The sequence below is a fragment of the Jaculus jaculus genome, chromosome 9, assembly GCF_020740685.1.
Source record: "Jaculus jaculus isolate mJacJac1 chromosome 9, mJacJac1.mat.Y.cur, whole genome shotgun sequence".
NCBI lineage: Eukaryota > Metazoa > Chordata > Mammalia > Rodentia > Dipodidae > Jaculus > Jaculus jaculus.
In genome coordinates, this window is record NC_059110.1 from 76,274,659 (window position 1) to 76,296,240 (window position 21,582).

Sequence of the window (21,582 nt, forward strand, 5' to 3'; positions counted from 1 at the left end):
TGGGTGTTACAGCCAGTTTCCCCTTGCCAGCATATGGCACACACTCCTGTTGCTATTGTTCACCTGATGCTGGCCAGGGCTTGAAGTCTACCCTCTGCTCATGCTATCATTTTCCCCTGCCATAGTGGAGCTTCCCCTCCAGTCTGTAGGCCAAAATAATCCCCCTTTTCCCCAAAAGCTGCTCTTGGTTGGGTGATTTCTGCCAGCAATGCTAAACTGACTGCAACAGTGTCAAAGGAAGCAAGCAAAGCGATTAAGATGCTGACTTGGAATTCTCATCAAAGTATGTAGAAGAAGCAGCCAGATGGGCATGGTGGCACAAGTCTTTAATTTCAGGGGAGGCTGAAGTAAGAGCGACTTCCAGGTCAGCCTGGGCTAGAGTGAAACAGTACTTCAGGGGGAAACAAAAAGCAGGCCATAAAATTATTTGGTGCTAACCTCGTGTGGTGGCACATGGGTTTAATCCTAGCAAACTGGGAGGCTGGAGGTAGGAGTTAGACATGAGTTTGAGGTAAGCCTGGGGATAAAGAATGAGTTCCAGAACTGGGTGTGGTAGTGTACACCTTTAATCCTAGCACTGGGGAAACAGAAGTAGGAGGATCGCTGTGAGTTTGAGACCAGCTTGAGACTACATAGTGAATTCCAGGTCAGCCTGAGCTAGGGTGAAAAACCTATCTCCAAAAACAAGAAAAAAGAAAAAAGTTCCAGGTCAGTGTGGGCTACAGTGAGACTCTGCCTTGAAATATTAAAATAAATAATAAGTAAATTAAAAAAAATAAATTACTTGGTGCTACTTCAATTTTGAAAGGTTAAACAGATATACAATCTCTCTCTCTCTCTCTCTCTCTATATATATATATATATATACACATACACACAACACACACATGTATACATTCACATAGAAATAAGAAAACACATGAAAGCAGGATGAGCAGCACAATTTGTTCCACAACTATTTACTAACCACTTCTATGTGCCAGGCACTGTTCTAGGTTCTGAGAATAATAATATATCAACAAATTAAACAAAGGTCATGCTCTTTACAGTGAGAGACAAATAATAAACAGAATAAATAAACATGTAACACAAACTCAGGAAATGATTTGTCAGTTTTAGTTTTATGGAGTTAGGGTCATACACTCTAAGTCAGGCAGGCCTTGAACTAATGGCAATCCTCTTGCCTCAGCCTCCTGAAGTGCTGGGATTAAAAGCCTGAGCTCCTACATGTTGCTGGTTTCGAGATAGCATCTTACTATATAGCTCTGGTTGGCTGCAAGCTCTCAATTTTGTCTCAACCAACCCCATTGGGTACTGGGGCAGGCATAAGCCATCACACCTGACAAAACATTATGTTAAAGAAAATACAGTGGGGCAAGGTGGGCTTGGTGGTGCACATCTTTAATCCCAGCACTTGGGAGGCAGAGACAGAAGGATCATTAAGAGTTCCTAGACCAGTTATAGGGTGAGACCCTAGCTCACGGGATCAAAAAAAGCTCCATATAGTTTAAACAGTTATTATCACTGCAAGGTAGAATAAATAGTATACCTTAGTTTATGACACAGAAAGGTATATGGAATCAAAAGATAAGAACAATTACTCAGCCAGATGTGATGGTGTATGCCTTTAAGCCCAGCACTGGGGAGGCAGAGGTAGGAGGATCACTGTGAGTTTGGGGCCACCCTGAGACTACATAGTGAATTTGAGGTCAGCCTGAGCTACAGTAAGACCCTAAACAAAACAAAACAAAACAAAAGAACAATAAATCACAAATAGAATAAAACTAAAAAAAAAAAAAAATCAAGATAATGGAAACAAACAGAAGTTTAATGAGATGTACAAAAACTCTGGAGAAGCTCGGTGTGGTGACAGATGCCTTTAATCCCACAAAACAGAAGGCAGAGAGATAGGAGTATTTTTGTGACTTCCAGGCCAGCCTAAGACTACATAGTGAATTCCAGGTCAGCCTGAGCTACAGTGAGACCCTGGGGGGGAGGGGGAACAGGGAGAAGGACCTCTCAACAGGCATGGTGGCACATGCCTTTAATCCCAGCACTTGGGAAGGAGAGGTAGTAGGATTGCCATGAGTTTGAGGCCATCCTGAGACAACATGGTGAATTCCAGGGTAGCCTGGGCTAGAGTGAGACCCTACCTCAAAAAAAAAAAAAAAAAAAAAAAAAAGTAAGCAAAAAACCTCTCAAGGGCTGAAGAGATGGCTTAGTGGTTAAGGCACTTGCCTACAAAGCTAAAGGTCCTAGGTTGGATTGCTCAGGACCCACATAAAGCCAGATGTACAAGGTGGTACATGCATCTGGAATTCATTTACAGTGGCTGGAGGCTCTGGCATGCTCTCTCTCGCTCTCGCTCTCTCTCTCTCTCTCTCTCTCAAATAAGTAAATAAATAAATAAATGAAAATAAAATAAGCTGGGTGTGGTGGTGCACACCTTCAATTCCAGCACTCGGGAGGCAGAGGTAGGAGAACTGCCATGAGTTCGAGGCTATCCTGAAACGACATAGTAAATTCCAGGTCAGCCTGGGCTAGAGTGAGACCCTTCAAAAAAATAAAGTAACATAAACAAAAGCAATAAAAACTTAACTGAGGGCTGGATAGATTGCTTAGTGGTTAAGGTGCTTCCCTGCAAAGCCTAAGGGCCTAGGTCCAATTCCCTAGTATCCACATAAGCCAGATGCATAAATTGGCATATGTGTCTGGAGTTCATGTGCAGTGGCTGGAGGCTCTGGTGTGCCTATTTTCTACTCTATCTGCCTCTTTCTCTCTCTCTCAAATAAGTAAATAAACAAAATATTTTAAAAATGAACCTTAATAAATATTATATCTAATGATGACAGGAGTCAGGTATGGTGGCTCTTGCATGTCATCCTAGTACTCAAAGGGCTGAGGCAAGAGGTTTGCCAAAAGTTTGAAGCCAAAATGTACATGACTGCACTCATATAAACAAACATATATACGAATGTGCACAAACAAGTCAGTATCAAATAAATAATTTTTTAAAAAGGTTGGAATACAATGGGAAAAAAACCTACTTCTAAGCCGAGTGTAGTGGTGCATGACTTTAATCCCAGCACTTGGGAGTCAGAGGTAGGAGGATCACCATGAGTTCAAGGCCACCCTGAGACTCCATAGTGAATTCAAGGCTAGCCTGAGCTAGAGTGAGACCCTACCTCAAAAAACAAACAAACAACAAAAAAACCTTACTTCTACTTTACTGCCACGTTCATGCATATATCGGCAGATAATTTATATATTCACTCTAGATTATCATCCATGCTGTAGCCAATAGCTTCAGGGATCACTTCCTACCCTTTACCTTAATTATGTCTACAGGAAAATATTCCTACATGAAGAAACAGGAGCTTAAAGGTATTTACATTTTGCCCAGTGCCATAACCTCTGGTAAGGTAGTCCAAGATTAAGTTATTATCTTTCTGGTTAGATTGTCCCTACTAGTTTATTTGCATTGTGCAGTCTTAGGTGATTCCCTTAGTTCAAAGAGAAGCTTAGCACATTCATAAGTACCTTCTAGAAGAGGTAGTGAAATATAAGAATCCACATTAAAAAATAAAATCAAACAAAAAAAGCATGAGAGCTGGGCGTGTTGGTAGACACCTTTAATGCCAGCAGCTGGGAGGTAGAGGAAGGAGAATCATTGTGAGTTCAAGGCTACCTTGAGACTACATAGTGAATTTCAAGTTAGCTTGGGCTAGTGCAAAATTCTACCTTGAAAAACCAAAAGAAAAAGAAGTGAGGCCAGCCAGGGCTACATAAGTGAGTAGGCTCGTGTGAGATTATTTCAGAGACAGACAGGCAGTAAGTATCAGTAAGTACTCATACTTAAGCTAAGCTTAATATTAAGCACTTTATTTGTGGTGCTGGGCATTAAACTCAGAGCTTCATGAATTCTAAGCAAACACTCTACTACTAAGTTGTACCCTCAGCCTGCTATGCACTTTTTTTTTTTTGAGGGAGGGTTTCACTCTAGCTCAGGGTGGCCTCGAATTCACTGTGATCCTCCTACCTCTGCCTGCCGAGTGCTGGGCGCTATGCATTTTTTATACATTATCATATTGATTCTGTTCAATAATCCTAAGAAATGAACAATGCAATTTTTCGATACGCATGGAAATGAAGCTTGGCACAATTGGAAAACTTGTCTAGATACTGTATCAGGCAAGTAATAGATCTTAGATTAGAACCCAGGTAAGTTGACTGACAGCAGAGCTGTTTTAACACTGCATTTGCTCTGTTGCCTCTCACCTTGATGTTGTGCCTATTAAAAAAAAAAAAAAATCTCATGTTGCCTGGATGGCTTAGCAGTTAAGGTACTTGCCTGAGAAACCTAAGGACCCAGGTTTGATTTCCCAGTGCCCATGTAAGCCAGATGAACAAGGTGGCACATGTGTCTGGAGTTTGTTTGCAGGGGCTGGAGATCCTGGCAGGCCCACTCTCTCTATCTGCCTTTCTCTCTAATAAATAAAATATTAAAAAAATAAAGTTGGGCTGGAGAGATGGTGCTTGCCTACAAAGCCAAAGGACCCACATTTGACTCTCCAGATCACATGTAAGCCAGATGCACAAGGTGACACAAGTGCACAAGGTTGTACGTGCACACAGACGGCGCACACGTCAACTGCAGTGGCCAGAGGCTCCGGTGTGCCAACTCTAACTCTCTCTCTCTCTCTCTCTCATAAAGGCATGTGCAACAATGCCCAGAAAAAAACAAAAGTCTGATGAAGTAACTTAAAAAAAAAACAAAACTCTAGGGACTGGGGAGGTAGGTTAGTGGTTAAGGCACTTGCCTGCAAAGCCCAATGGCCTGGGTTCGATTCCCAGTTCTCATATTAATCCAGATGCACAAAGTGGTGTATGAATCTGGAGTTTGTCTGCAGTGGCTAAAGGTTCTAGTGCACATATAAACACACTCTCTTGTCTCCACCTCTCTGCTTGCAAATAAATAAAATATATAAAAAAAAATCTCTGGGAAAAAAAAAAGCCAGGCATGATGATACATGCCTTTAATCCCAGCACTTGGGAAGAAAAGGTAGGAGGATCACCATGAGTTCAAGGCTACCCTAAGACTACATAGTGAATTACAATTCAGCCTGGGCTAGTGATGAACCCTATCTAAAAAAAAAAAAAAAAAAAGCTGGGCATGGTGGCACATGCCTTTAATCTCAGCACTCAGGAGGCAGAGGTAGGAGGATTGCCATGAATTCAAGGCCATCCTGAGACTACATAGTGAATTACAGATCAGCCTGGGCTAGAGTGAAACTCTACCTCAAAGAAACAACAACAACAACAAAAACCCCTCTGGGAACATACTGCCCAAGAGAAAATGTACTAACTCAAGAATAATATCAATCCCAGAGGCAGTAATTTTCCCATCATGGAGACAGATGTACTGGACTTTTTGTCTTGTAACTGGTTTAAGAACCAAAGAAGAATAAAGTAGTCACATCCATGTAAGATGCAATCCCAAGCTCCAAGCAGAAGCAAATCCATTCTGAGGAAATATAGCCCAATTCAGGATGTATTTCCAAACATTATGATTGAATAAATATAAGTTCACAGTTAAGAGGTCAGCACTAATAAGGTCAGGAAATAACAAATATACATTTTTTTTGGTGTTTTTCTGAGGTAGGCTGTCACTCTAGCCCAGGCTGACCTAGAATTCACTATGTAGTCTCAGGGTGGCCTTGAACTCACAGTGAGCTCTTACTTCTGCCTCCCAAGTGCTGGGATTAAAGGCGTGTGCCACCATGCCTGGCTAACAAATATACATTTAAATGCCACCACCACCACCAAGACCTTCAGATATTAAAACTACTGAATATAGAATAACTACTTATAAAACATTAAAGAAATAAAGTTTAGAACAAGAAAAACTAAACAAGACAGTTATATATGACCACTAGAGACATGGAAGTAACAGGAAAGTAACAGTAACACTGCAACAAGTTTCAGTCTACATGAACACACTAGGTGTGACTAGTGTGGTCATCACTAGAAAGGATAATAAAGAAGCCAGAGGAATGAAGCTTGTAACTTCTAAGGATGACTCTCTAGTGGTCACAGCACAGGAGCGTGCCCTTTTTCTAAGTACGAGAACAGAAAAAAAAAAAAAAAAAGCCTAGCATCAGGCTGGGGAGATAGCACAGTTGGTAAAGTACTCTGTGCAAGCATGAGGACCTGAGTTTGATCCTCAGTACCCATGTTAAAAACTGTTGCACTCTGGCCTGGCACATGCTGACTGGCTGGAGGTGGGAGTGTGCCACCAGGATGGGGGTAAGACAGGTGGTTTTGGCTGGCTGCTTGGACGCATACTCCCTCTGGCTGGATGTTGGGCTGTACTGTAGGGGCAAAGGGGCTCCTCCTGAGGACAAAAAGGCTGGTGGGTGCACATGCCTGCCCTTTTCAAATAAAAGTAATAGCTGCCTATGATAGTGAAAAAGTTTGGGGTTCCAGTCCCCTTCCAAGCCTGCTCCCTCTACAATAAGCAATAGTTTTTTTTTTTTTGGGGGGGGGAAATGTTGGTTTTTTGTTTTTACTATTTTACTATTTCAAGCAGTGTTGTAATAAACATTCTTGTACATAAAAAACAAAAACAAAACAAAACAAACAAATAAATGATGGGGCTGGAGAGATGACTTAGCGGCTAAGTGCTTGCCCGTGAAGCCTAAGGACCCGGGTTCGAGGCTCAATTCCCCAGGATCCACGTTAGCCAGAGGCACAAGGGGGCGCAGACATCTGGAGTTTGTTTGCAGTGCCTAAAGGCCCTGGCGCGCCCATTCTCTCTCAATATCTGCCTCTTTCTCTCTGTGTCTGTCACTCTCAAATAAATAAATAAATTTTTTCTTTTTAAAAAAAGAAACAACTGTTGGCCAGTCAGGTGTAGTGGGAACTCTAGAACTCACTTGCTAGTGCTTTATTCAGTGAGCCACCTTCCTTACTCTTTACCTCAAAAAAAAAAAAAAAAAAAAAAAGTCAGGCTTGGTTGTGCATGCCTTTAATCCCAGCCCTTGGGAGGCAGAGGTAGGAAGGTCGCCATGAGTTCAAGGCCACCCTGAGACTACATAGGGAACTGCAGGTCAGCCTGGGCTAGAGTAAGACCCTACCTTGAAAAACCAAAACAAACAAACAAACCAGGATTTGCACTTATCCAAGTTATAAAGAATCAAGTTTTGGTTCAGCAGGGTGGCACACACCTTTAATCTCAGCACTCAGGAGGCAGAGGTAGGAGGATTGCCTTGAGTTCCAGGCCACCCTGAGACTACACAGTGAATTCCAGGTCATCCTGGGCTCGAGTGAGACCCAACCTCAAAAAAACAAAAAGAAAAATTAATTTCTGCCATTCATATTTTAGAACTTCCCCAACAAGAGAAAAAGCTAGTAATTAACATTCAGAGTTGTAACCAACTACTTATTTACTCTGCGTACTTGCCATATTATCCAAAGCATGTTAAAACTCACCTCTGGAAATCCTTGCAATGACTGTTAAAACTGCATTTATAATGATAAATGAAGTGGTTTTTTTTTTTTTTTTGTCACAAATAGAAACTTACCCTTTATTGAGTATTAAACTTTCCTCTTCAGTCTCTGAAAGTACAATCACCTTAGTGGGTGTCTGGGGCTCACGTAGAGAGTAAATTCTGGCAATAAACAAAACCAGCACTTAAATTCTCTTTTGAGCCCAGCATAGTAACTTACACATGCAATCTCAGCATTTGGGTGGTTGAGGCAAGAGTATCACTATGAGTTCAAGGTTGGCCTAGGGTATAGTAAGAACCTGCCTCAAAAAACCAAACAAAAACAAAAACAAACAATAAAGTGATTAGAGGGACTGCAGAGATGACTCAGCAGTTAAAAGTCGCTAGCTTGCAAAGCCTGATGGCCAGGGTTCAATTTCCCAGTACCCATGTAAAGCCAGATGCACAAAATGGTATATGCCTCTGGAGTTTGTTTTCAGTGGCAAGAGCCTTAGCACACCCATTTTCTCTTTCCCTCTGCTTGCAAATAAACAAATTATTTTTTAAAAGGAGAAGTGATTAGGCAAAGTTAACCTGAAGGTATTTATACCTTTGTTGAGCCCTCCCAATAAACTTAACATAAGGCAAATCTAGAAATTAAACTAACAATAGAACAGCATTTATTCACAGAATATAGAGAAAGCTTGGAAGGGGCTTTAGAATTATAAATTAAGCTAAGTGTAGCAGCTCACATCTACAATCCAATGACTCAGCCCAGCTGGATTGCAGGAGGGGGGGGGGGGGGGGAGAGGGGGGGGGGAGAAAGGATTGGAAAATCCAGAGACTCTCAGTCACTGGCTACATTGGACCTAAACTAAAAAATTTTGATGTTTGCTTGATGGTTGTTGAGTGATATACCTTATAATAGCTAAATTATATTTATTCATATATATATTTATATATTTATTTATATTTATTCTGTGCCTTTATAGAGTGAAAGTATAAAATTTGTTTGATTTTACAATTCTCACAGCTAAGAGAAAATCTTAAATCTCAGAGATTTGGGACTTGTGGACTATCCAAAGTTAGTACAGACTGTAAAATTTTTTAAATGTGGACTGAATACAATTTATAATATGAGATGGTTATGAATCTATTGGGGACCAGGGGAGGAATGTGGCAGTTTGAATAGATGCCCCCCATTTATTTAGGAGTTTATTTAAAACTTCTTGGAAGCTGGAGTGGTGGCAGAGGTAGGAGGATCGCCATTAGTTCAAGACCACCCTGAGACTACAGAGTGAATTCAAGGTCAGCCTGGGCTAGAGTAAGACCCAACCTTGAACCCTGCCCCACCACCCAAAAAACTTCTTAGATTTCCAGCCACCTGGCTGGAGGAGGTGTCACTGGGCAGATCTTAGGGTTCCAGCCCTAAGGTATGGTGGAACCTAAAGATATACAAAATGCCTAAGTTCTGCCAGGAGTTCCTAAGAGTATTTATGTGTAGTGTAGCTTTTGAGTTTTTTGCCTTGGGCTTCCCTCTTTTTGCTTTGACATGTGAAAGCAGGCCTGTTTCCTCAGCTATTATGGAACTACTCTGGATCTGTAAACTTCAATAAATATCCCTTCCTCCTTAACTGTGCCAGGTTTAGAAGTTCATCTCAGCGACCTGAGGCTGTCTGCTACACAAACATTCCTTAGTCTCTATGAATGATCTTTGGGAATTTTTTTTTTTTTTTGGTGTCATTGTTTTTGAGCTTAAGTGAATTGGGAAATACTTTATGACCACTGAAATGAACAAGTTTTTGATATCTGGACTGCTGGTTTTTATTGCTTCTGCCTTTGGACGTAAGTTTTGCACCCTCTACTTCCTTTACCAATAAGTTAATAAATGTTTGATATGTTTCTGTACATTCATATTAATCACTATTTCTAACTTTTTGAAAATCATATAGTATTAAAATTATGAGATTAAAGCGTTGGAGAGATGGCTTAGCAATTAAGCACTTGCCTGTGAAGCCTAAAGACCCTGGTTCAAGGCTCGATTCCCTAGGACCCACGTTAGCCAGATGCACAAGGGGCGCACGTGTCTGGAGTTCGTTTGCAGTGGCTAGAGGCCCTGGTGTACCCATTCTCATTCATTCACTCTCTCTCTCTCTCTCTCTCTCTGTTGCTCTCAAATAAATAAATAAAATAAACAAAAAAAATTGTTTTAATTATGAGATTAAAAAACCAAACAGGGTCTGAGGAATTTTAGCTTAGTGGAATACTTCCTAGCAAGTGCAAGGCCCTGGGTTTGGTAATCATAAACAAACAAAAATACACCACCATGGTTTTCTTAGGACTTCCACATGGGATCTCTAGCCACGTGGGTGCCTTTTCTAAATAAATATAGTAATTTAATTTAAAAAAATTAGCTGGGAAGGTAGGGGTAGAGTGCTTGCCTAGTATGTCTGATGGTCAATACAAAAAAAAAGAAAAAAGAAAAAAGAAAAAATTATGTTAGAAATTATCAACTCAAACTTGCCCTTTCTACAGATTGGAAACTGGGCTCTTTTGCACAGCAAAAGTTTAAGGGCCCGAGAAATGGCTTAGCAATGAAGGTGCTAGACTGCCAAGCCTAAGAACTGCTGTTCAAATCTCCAGGTCCCATGTAGCCAGATGCAGTGACACAAGTGTGCAATGTCACACATGCACACAACGGGCACACAGTCTGGAGTTCATTCACAGCGGCTGAAAGGCTCTGGTACATCCATTCTCTCTGCCTTCCCCCCCCCCCACCAAAAAAAAAACAACTCAAGATTTCAAAAGGTGCATGCCTTAAATCCCAGCAATAGGGAGGCAGAAGTAGGAAGATTGCTGTGAGCTCAAGGCCACCCTGAGACTATGAAGTGAATTCCAGCTCAGCCTGGGCTAGATTTCAAAGACAATAGAAATGTCATTGGAGCACTATGAATTCAAATCTTCTTTCCTTGTGCTACATTATTGTCAAAGTGGTGAAGAATTTAGGCAATATTACTGCAATAGCACTTAAAGGTCAGATTTGGAGACTGGAGGTAGAAAGACAGTTGATAAGGAATAGTAGTAATTAAGGAACCCAAGTAAGGGCATTTAGTTCTTATCATTGAGAATGGTTTATAGAAGCTAAAAGCATTCTAACACCTAGTTGACTTACTTGGTGTTACATTAGTTATTAATCAGCAAATGGGCAAACAAGAACAGCTTTCCAGTCACAAAAGTACAAAGGATATAAATATAAGCCTTACCTTATTACATTGTCTGATGTTAACAATACTATGTGGGGATCTAGTATTTCACTTGGATACCAGGCAGCATGCTTCAGAGTCAGAGAGGTAGAACTAGTGAAAAATCTTTCAGCAACTGGAGTGATACTACAATAAAGATAATTTTTGAAAAGATTAATAGAACTTGGATAAAAATCCTAAAGGAAAATCTATTTTAGCATTTATAGGTTTTCTTTCTGCCAAATTTCTTTCTCTTAAATTTTGCTGAGAACAAAAATCCTATCAAAGATTGAGATTGATCAAGGAATTAAAGTTAAAATATTTTCTAAATTATAGTAGCATATTTTTAAAATTGTTTTTTATTTTAGAGAGAAAGAGAGAGAGAGAAAGAGAAAGAGAGACTGAGAAAGAGACTGAGAGACAGAGGAGAGAAATGGAATGCCAGGGACTCAGCCACTGCAATCACACTCCAGACACTTGTGAAATCTAGTGGTATGTGCGACCTTGCACTTGCTTCTCCTTTGTGCATCTGGCTGATGTGGGACCTGAAAAATCTAACACAGGCCCTTTGGCTTTGCAGGTAAGTGTCTGAACTGCTAAGTCATCTCTCCAGTCCTGAAGCAGCATATTATATACAGTTTTTTCCTGTTTGGATTTTGCTTTAAGATAGGGTCTTGCATGTACCTTAGGCTGGCCTCAAACTCACAGTAATCCTCCTGTCTCAGCCTCCTGAATTCTGGGATTATAGGCATATACTACCACATATAAATAATTCTTTGAGAACAAGGTATGGTGGCACACACCTTTAATCCCAGTAGGAGGATCACTGTGAGTTCGAGGCCAGACTGAGACAACATAGTGAATTCCAGGTGAGCCTGGGCTACAGTGAGACCCTACCTCAGAAACCCAAAAAATACAAATAAATAAATAGTTCTTTGATATGGTGTCTTATTTAATTCTTTTACTAATAGAGTAAGGAAGCAAGGGCAGATACCATCATGATTATTTTGAAAATCAGGAAACAAGTTTAGAAAAATATTAAGGAATTCGGGTAGATTAAAAGTGGGTTTTGCTGGGCGTAGTGGTGCATGCCTTTAATCCCAGCACTCGGGAGGCAGAGGAGGAGGATCTTTGTGAGTCTGACACTAGCCTGAGAAAGTACACAGTGAATTCCAGGTCAGCCTGGCTAAAGACTACCTGGCAGAGGGGAAGGGGGGACTTTGTTAGTTGCACACGTGTGGTGGCACATGCCTTTATCCCCAGCACTTAAGAGGCTGAGGAGGATCACCATGAGTTCAAGGCCAGCCTGGGGCTATAGAGTTCTTAGTAAACCTGAGCTAGAGTGAGGACCTGCCTCCAAAAGATCTTGCTGTGTGCCTGTGTAATGTGGTTTGTGGTGTATGCACATGAATGTGGTCATGCAGTATGCCGTGTGCTTACATGTGGCAGAGTGTGCTTGCCTATGATGGCTGAAACAGAACACTGGGTACCTACTTTGTTGTTCTTTACCAGTTCTTTTTGAGCCAATCTCTCACTGATCCTGGAGCTTGCTCTTTTTTTATGAGCTCCAGGAACTCTTGGTTCTCTGCTCCCCTACATGATTGGGTTAAAGAGGTACATGACCATGGCCAGCTCTTTATGAAGGTCCTGGGGACAAAATTTCAATGGTCTCTTAGTCCCTCATGCTTATACAAAGTGTTCTTAACTACTGAGACATCTCTGTAGCCCAATATATACTTTAAAAAAAATGGGGGCTGGAGAGATGGCTTAGCAGTTAAGGCACTTGCTTGTGAAGTCTAAGGACCCAGGTTTGACTCCTCAGTAACCACGTAAGCCAGATACACAAGGTGTCATATGTGTCTGGAGTTTGTTTGCAGTGGCTGAAGTCCTGGTACACCCATTCTTTCTCTCTGTTCACCTCTTTCTCTCTCAAATAAAGAAAATATTTTAAAAATAAAATTGGGTCAAGCCTGGTGGCACGTGCCTTTAATCCCAGGATTCAGGAGGCCAAGGTAAGAGGATCACTGTGAGTTTGAGGACAACCTGAGACTACATAGTGAATTCTAAGTCAGAATGAACTAGAGCAAGATCCTACCTCAAAAAAGCAAACAAACAAAAAAAGTGGTGGTGGGGTGGGAGAAATAGCTCAGCAGTTAAAGGCACTTGCTTGCAAGCCTGGTGGCATGGGTTTGATTCCCTGGTACCCATGTAAAGCCAGACATACAAAGTGGTGCATACACCTGGAGGAGTTTGTTTGCAGTGGCAGAGGTCCTAGCATACCCATGTTTACTCACTCCAATAAATTAAATATATTTCATAAAAACAGCACTGGAGAGATGGCTCAGCAGTTAAAGGTACTTGCTTCAAGTCCTGATGGCCTGGATTGATTACTCAGGACCATATAAAGCTAGATGCACAAAATGGCCCAAGCACCTGTGTTCATTTGCAGTGGCAGGAGGCCCAACTCACTCTGTCTCAAATAATAAAAGGATATTTTAAAAATGCTAATGGGCATAGCAGCACACACCTTCATCTTAGCACCTGGGAGGTTGAGGTAGGAAAATGGCTGTGAGTCTGAGGCCTGCCTGGGCTACAGTGAGAGTCTGCTTCAAAAAAAAAACCTAAGAAAGTTGAAGGCTTGGTAATATTGCTTAGTGGCTAAAGGCACTTCCTTGAAAACCCTATGAGCTCAGGATCAATTCCCCAGAACCCATGTAAAGCCAGGTGCAAAGTGGTGTGTGAATATCATGTGTGCACCCCATACCACATAAATTAATTTTCAAAAATTTTGAAAGAGATTGAGGAAAGGAAGGGTGGGGAGAGGGTTAATCAAAATCTAAGAGTATGAATAAGTCATATGGAAACCTACTTTTTTGGACAATGGCTCATCCAGAAGCCATAGATTATTACTACAAAATTTTCAGTGCCAGGGATGGGATACCTTCCACTGAGCTGTTGGCCAGGGAGGTCCCCGATGCCCCCAAAACATTACAGGCCATTGCTGAGGCTTTGGTTTCCTACCAGGAATAGATGGTAAGACCCTATTGCTGAAATCTCCACATGTTTGGGCTGCAAGGACACTGAAAATTTTTCCTGGAGCTGAGCTGAAAACCTCCTCCCTGTTGACCAGCTGACAGAAAGCTGGAAAAAGCTACACTGCAAGCAGTTCCATGGAACAGAAGTCATCAGTGGAGATAAACAACAGTGGATACTGAAAGCCTTAAGTTTGGCCAGCCAGGCCAAATGAGCCAAAGGGTGCAATACTGGCATGTCTGTTATGAGAGAAACCAACCGCTCTCTAATTGTCTGGAGGTCTACTCTGCAGGAGGGAATACATGCCTGATACTGAAAACCTGTGATGGTCACGAGCCCTAATGGTGTAATGCCAGTCTGTGTCTGGCTAAACGTATACATAATGATCACCAAATTGCCCAGCAAACACTTGGCCTTGAACTCATGGCAATCCTCCTACCTCTGCCTCCTGAGTGTTGGGATTAAGGCCGTGTGCCACCACGCCCAGCTCTTGGCACTTTTCTTAATGTTCATACCCATACATTAATGCTACTCTCACTGTTGGTTAGACAAGCTTTTCTTTTCAGATGGTGGTGACCTGTTAAGATGACTCAAAAGGCATCACAGTGTTGAGACGTGACAGAGGAGTACTCAGCACTGAAACATCTCTATCACACCTACCAAGGCTCAGGATCCATTGTAGAAGAAGTGGCAGGAAGAACGTAAGAGCCAAAGGAAGGATAGGACTCTTCCAGACACAAAATGGTCTGGATAACCATGACCTTGCAGTGTCTGGCACTACCTACATGAGACCAGTACAAAATGAGGAAAATATGTCATCAAAATAAAAGAGAGAGTGATTGAATGTGGGAGGGAATATGATGGAGAGTGGAGTGGTAAAGGGAAAAATGGGGTGGGAATTATCATGGTTTATTGTCTGTAGTTATAGAAGTGATCAATAATAAAAAATAAAAAGTTAAGAAAAAACCTTGAGACTGGGGAGATGGCTCAATGGGAAAAAGAACTTGCCCTGAGAGCATGAGAATCTTAGCTCAGTTCCCCACCTCCCACATAAATGCCAGGCATGGAGGTATACCCTTGGACAGCAGAGGCAGGTGGATCCTTGTGGCAAGCTGACTAGTTAGATTAGTTGAGTTTGTGAGCTCTGGGTTCAGTGAGACCCTATCTCAATACTATGGTGGAGGGGGACACCCAATGTCAACCTCTGCCTCTACATATGCAAACATATGTATACTCACACATGCACACCTTTCATGCAAAAACAAAAAAAAGAAAAAAAGAAAAGAAAAATTGTGAATCTACCAAACTGAAAGAAGAGCTTCCCCAATGAGACAACAATGTAAAACTCCAGGCAGAATAAAAGTACATAAAGAGTTTTTTTTGTTTGTTTGTTTTGTTTTTTTTTTAATGTAGGGTCTCGTTCTAGCCAGGGAATTCTAACCTGGAATTCACTATGTAGTCTCAGGGTGGCCTCGAACTCATGGCGATCCCCCTACCACTGCCTTCCACATGTTGGGATTAAAGGGGTGCACCACCACGCCTGGCACTGAGCAATTTTAATTACGTGTTGAAACTTACACAGGTAAACACGAAACAGAAAAACAACTTACCTACAATTCACTGTTGTTTTTCCGCCTTCGAATTCAGAATTCTTCCCCCATCTTTTAGGTAATTCCAATACCATAAGTCCTTTTATTCCTATAAGTGCTACATGATGTTGTGTTGGACTTAACAAGACTTGATAAATTTCAAAGAGGGGTGGATTTATGCAAAGCAACCTCTGAAAATTAAAGCAAATTGGTCAAAATGGTTAATTTAAATGAACCTATAAATGAATTACTGAAAAAACCAGTTATGCTTCAGATTTTTTGGTTTGTTTGTTTTGTTTTTTGAAGATAGGGTCTCACTGTAGCCCAGGCTGACCTGGAATTCACTATGTAGTCTCAGGGCGGCCTTGAACTCAGGGCGATCCTCCTACCTCTGCCTCCCAAGTGCTGGGATTAAAGGCGTGCACCACCATGCCTGGCATAATTCAATTTTTTTTCTAAGGGACTGTGACTTTGTTAGAGGATCTGGTTGTCATAATATCTAGAGTTGCACAAATACTCTGCGCTGTTTTTCACTAAATGTGTAATTGTTTACTTAAATTTTAGAATCTGCCTGTATTTAGTTCCACTCAGCCTACTTGAATACTCTCATAGCAGGCAAACCCAATATCCAGGGTCACTTGTGTAGGTACTGTGAGAGTCTTTAGAGCCACACCTAGTAAATTAAGCTTATACACTGAAGTTATATAACATCAGACTGACTGCAGATAATTAAAATGCCCCAGCATTAAATTAATCTAAGATGCAAAAATATATACATTATAACCCAAGAAACAAAAAAATCAAAACAATATAAATCCACCAAAAAGTATTAATGCATCAAAAATGACCCCCAGTGAGAATAATTTAGAGCAAATGCCTGAGATTTCAAAAGAATGATTATAAATGTGTTCAGAGAAATAAAAGAGGAAATCAAGGAAATGAAAGAAGACACAGGAAACCAATTTAATGAAATAAGAAAGTCAATACAAGACATAAATAAGGAAATAAAAATAATAAAGAAAAACCAGCCAGAATTACTAGCAATGAAGAACACAGTTAATGAAATAAAAAACTCTGTAGAAAATCTCACCAGTAGGATGGATGTAGGGGAGGTCAGAATATCTAAACTAGAAGACCAGGTGGCAGAGCTAATACAGTCCAACAAAGAGAAAGACAAACTAATAGGAAAGTATGAATGCGAATTTCAAGATATTCGGGACACTAAGAAAAGATCAAACATAAGAATTCAGGGTATAGTAGGAGAAGAATTTCACTCCAAAAGCATAGTAGGTATTTTCAACAAAATCACAGAAGAAAAACTTCCCCCAAATTGGGAAACACACGCCAATACAGATACAGGAAACCTCTAGAACACCAACTAGACAAAACCTGGAAAAAACCTCTCTGCGCCATATTATAATCTGCACCATATTATAACTAAACTACCAAACATACAAACCAAAGAAAATATATTGAAAGGAGTTAGAGAGAAAAATCAAGTTATATTCAAAGGCAAGCCCATCAGGATCACAGTATACTCAACACAAACGTTAAAAACCAGAAGGGATTGGAATGATGTATTCCATGTTCTGAAAGATAACAACTGTCAACCAAGGTTACTTTATCCTGCAAAGTTATCCATTCAAATAGAAGGAGAAATAAGGACATTCCATAACAAAAGCAGGCTAAAGGAATATTTGAAGACAAAACCTATTCTACAGAAAATACTTGAAAGGATCCTACATGCTGAATAGAAAGAAAAGAACAAATATAAAGAACCTGGAAAAAACAAGCCATACTCAAATACTAGTTAATACAAGGCAGCAAAGGTAAAACTGGAAGAACTACAAAACAAGAAAAATGGCAAAATAATACATCAATAATAATAAAATATATCAATAATAACTGTTAATATCAATGGCCTCAATGCCCCAACCAAAAGACATAGGTTTGCAGACTGGGTTAAACAGCAGGATCCTTCAATCTGTTGCCTCCAAGAAACTCACCTTTCTACAAAGGATGGACACTATCTTAGGGTGAAAGGTGGGAAAACAGTATTTCAAGCAAATGGGCCTAGGAAACAAGCAGGAGTTGCTATCTTGATATCTGATAAGGTAGACTTCAGCCCAACATTAGTTAGAAAAGATAAGGAAGGTCACTTTATATTTACTGAAGGCACACTGCAACAGAGTAACATTACACTCCAAACATATATGCACCTAATGTGGGGGTTCCTAACTTCATCAAACAAATGCTATTAGAACTATGGTCACAGATAACACCAAACACAGTTGTAGTAGGTGACTTCAACACCCCACTCTCATCAATTGACAGGTCGTCCTGGCAAAAAATAAAGATGCATCTGGATTAAATGAGGTCATAGAACAAATGGACCTAACAGATATATACAAGACATTTCATCCAAATGCTGCAAAATACACATTCTTTTCAGCAGCACATGGAACATTCTCTAAAATAGGCCACATATTAGGACACAAAACAAATCTTAACAAATCCAGGAAAATTGAAATAATTCCTCACATTTTATCTGATCACAATGGGATCAAACTACAAATCAATAGCAAGAAAAGCTATAAAGCATACACAAAATCATGTAAACTAAATAATGCACTACTAAATGATGGATAGGTCAATGATGAAATCAAGAAGGAAATCAAAAAATTCATAAGAGTCAAATGATAATGAGAACACAACATACCAAAACCTTTGGGACATAATGAAGGCAGTCCTAAGAGGGAAATTTATAGCTTTAAGTGCATATATTAAGAAATTAGAAAGATCACAAGTAAACAACTTAATGCTTCACCTTAAAAACTTGGAAAAAGAAGAACAAGGCAAACCAAAAATTAGTAGACCAGAAGAAATAATAAAGACTATGGCAGATATTAATGGAATAGAAACATAAAAATAATAATTCAAAGAATCAATGAAACAAAGTGTTGGTTCTTTGAAAGGATAAACAAAATTGATAAGCCTTTAGCAAATCTAACCAGAAGAAAGGGAGAAGAGACACAAATTAATAAAATTCGAGATAAAAAGGTACCATCACAACAGATACCAGAGAAATTTTTAAAAATCATAGGGACATACTATAAGAACATATACTCCATTAAGTTTGAAACTCTGAAAGAAATGGATGATTTCCTTGATTTATATGACCTACCTATATTAAATCAACCACTTAAATAGACCTATAACAAGTATGGAGATCTAAGCAGTTATCAAAAATCTCCCCACTAGGGCTGGAGAGATGGCTTAGTGGTTAAGTGCTTGCCTGTGAAGCCTAAGGACCCCCAGTTCGAAGCTCGATTCCCCAGGACCCATGTTAGCCAGATGCACAAGGGGGCGCACGCGTCTAAGAGTTCATTTGCAGTGGCTGGAGGCCTGGTGCGCCCATTCTCTCTCTCTCTCTCTGCCTGTTGCCCTCAAATAAATAAAAAAAAGTAAAAACAATAAATCTCCCCACTAGGGCTGGAGTGATGGCTTAGCGGTTAAGTGCTTGCAGTGGCTAGAATCCCTGCCGCTCCCATTCTCTCTCCCTCTCTCCCTCTCTCTCTCTCTCTCTCTCTCTCTCCCCCTCTTTTTTTCTCTCTTTCTGTCACTCTTAAATAAATAAAAATGAACAAAAAAATTATCTACAAAAATCTCCCCACTAAAAAAAAACCCCAGGCCCAGATGGATTCACTGGTGAATTTTACCAGACTTTAATAGAACTAATAACAATGTTTTTTAGCTTTTCCATAAAATAGAAAAAGAAGGAATCCACCAGGAATGGTGGTGCATGCCTTTAATCCTAGCACTTGGGAGGCAGAGGTAGGAGGATTGCGATGAGTTCAAGGCCAACCTGAGACTACAGAGTGAATTCCAGTCAGCCTGAGCTAGTAGAGTAAGACCCTACCTCAACACCCCCCCCAAAACAAAACAAAACAAAAAGAAATAAAAGGAATCCTACCAAACTCCTTCTATGAAGCCAGCATCACCCTGATACCAATAACAGGCAAAAATAGAACAAAAAAAGAAAATTATAGACCAATCTTCCTCATGAACATAGATGCAAAATTCTCAACAAAATACTGGCAAGCAGAATACAAGAATTTATCAGGAAAACCATTCATCCTGACCAGAGATGCATGGATGGTTCAACATACACAAATCAGTAAATGTAATATATAATATAAATGGACTGAAGGACAAAAATCACATGATCACCTCATTAGATGCAGAAAAAGCATTTGATAAAATCCAACATCCCTTCATGATAAAAGTCCTTCAGAGACTGGGAATGGAAGGAACATAACTCAATATAATAAAGGCTATTTATGACAAGCCTACAGCCAACATATTACTAAATGAGGAAAAAGTGGAAGCTTTTCCACTAAAATCAGGAACAAGACAAGGGTTTCCACTGTTCCCACTTTTATTTAATAAACACACAGAGGATGAAATCAGAGAATCATTCCCAGTCACAATTACATAAAAAAAAAAAGTATGTTGGAATAAACCTAAACAAGGAAGAATCCCTATAAGGAATACTTTAAAACACTCAAGCGAGAAATTGCAGAAGACATTAGGAAATGCAAAGACATCCCTTGTTCTTGGATCAGAAGAACCAATATTGTAAAAATGACAATCTTTCCAAAAGCAATCTACACATTTAATGCAATCCCCATCAAAATTCCAAAGCTATTCTTCACGGAAATGGAAAAAACAATCCAAAATTCATTTGGAATTAAAAAAAAAACCTCAAATATCTAAAACGATTTTGAGCAACAAAAATAAGGCTGGTGTTATCACCATACCGGATTTTAACCTATAATACAGAGCCATAGTTAGAAAAACAACATGGTACTGGCACAAAAACAGACATGTAGATCAATGGAACAGAATAGAGGACCCAGATGTAAGTCCAGGTAGCTATAGCCACCTGATATTCGATAATAATGCGAAAAATACTCAGTGGAGAAAAGACAGCCTCTTCAGCAAATGGTGCTGGCAAAACTGGATATGTATCTGTAGAAGGATGAAAATAGATCTTTCTCTCTCTCCATGCACAAGAATTAAGTCCAAATGGATCAAAGACCTTAATATCAGACCTGAAACTCTGAAACTGCTAGCGGAAAATGCAGGGGAAAATCTTCAACATACTGGTACTGGCAAGGACTTTGTGAACATAAGCCCAATTGTTCAGGTAATAAAACCACTGATTAACCACTGGGACCTCATGAAATTACAAAGCTTTTTTATGGCAAAAGACACTGTGAATAGAGCAAAGAGGAAACCTACAGAATGGGAGAAAATCTTTGCCAGCTATACATCTGAAAGAGGATTAGTATGTAGGACATATAAAGAACTCAAAATAATAAGAAATCAAACAACCCAATTAAAAAAATAGGCTATGGAACTAAATAGAGAGCTCTCAAAAGAAATAGGGATGGCATATAAACATCTAAGAAAATGTTTTACATCCCTAGTCATCAGGGAAATGCAAATTAACACTATGTTGAGATTCCCTCTCACTCCTGTTAGATTGGCTACCATTGTGAGCCCAAATATAACCGTTTTAAGTTTAAAAAAAAAAAAGCCCAGGCCTGACTTAGAGAACTAGCCGGCCAATGTGCTGACCTTTTGCTTCTGTAAACTTTGCTGGTTTAATTGCTGCCTTGCCCCCTAATGTTTCTGAGGAATCTCCACTTCAAGGACACTGCAGAAACACTCCACTGGGGGAGGTGGGGGCCTCCTGACCACCTGCTTAGATAAGAAACTGAGGAATCTCCACTTCAAGGACAATGGAGATGACTTCATCTGCCTGGAGTGCCCCTAGCTCTGGCCCCCAACTTTGCCCGCTGAAACCCCAAGCCAATCAGAACTGTTTAAATCAACCAATCATGTATTTATCCCCTATTTCTTTGTTCGAATTCCTATATGAACCCCTTCCCCCAAAAGAAAGGGGCTCTGTCCCTCACTACCGCTGTGCTGGACTGTGGGGATGGAGCCCAGGGCTAGGGTTGCAATAAAGAAACCTGTTGCTTTTGCATTCGAGTGTCTAGGCTTCTGTGGCGGTTCTCTGGGTGACTCCTGGGTGACTTGGCTCCTGGTCAGGGGTCTTGGCACAACACCATCATGAAAACAAATAACCATAAATGCTGGCGAGGATGTGGAAAAGAAAAATAAGAGGGAAGGGGCTGGAGAGATAGCTCACCGGTTGAAGCG

The 21,582-nt window shown here is 40.3% G+C and overlaps 1 protein-coding gene across 2 annotated transcripts in view; it reads right to left on the minus strand.

Moving 5' to 3' along the window:
• The window catches only part of Nup88 (nucleoporin 88), a 53,763-nt gene that overhangs the window by 31,184 nt on the left and 997 nt on the right, over window positions 1-21,582 (minus strand). For both annotated transcript variants that reach the window (XM_045158875.1, XM_045158874.1), the window contains exons 2-4: window positions 15,373-15,542; window positions 10,751-10,876; window positions 7,584-7,670 (exon numbers count right to left, since the gene is read on the minus strand). In XM_045158875.1, the coding sequence (XP_045014810.1) occupies window positions 7,584-7,670; window positions 10,751-10,876; window positions 15,373-15,542 (383 nt within the window). The remainder of the gene's footprint in view (window positions 1-7,583; window positions 7,671-10,750; window positions 10,877-15,372; window positions 15,543-21,582) is intronic.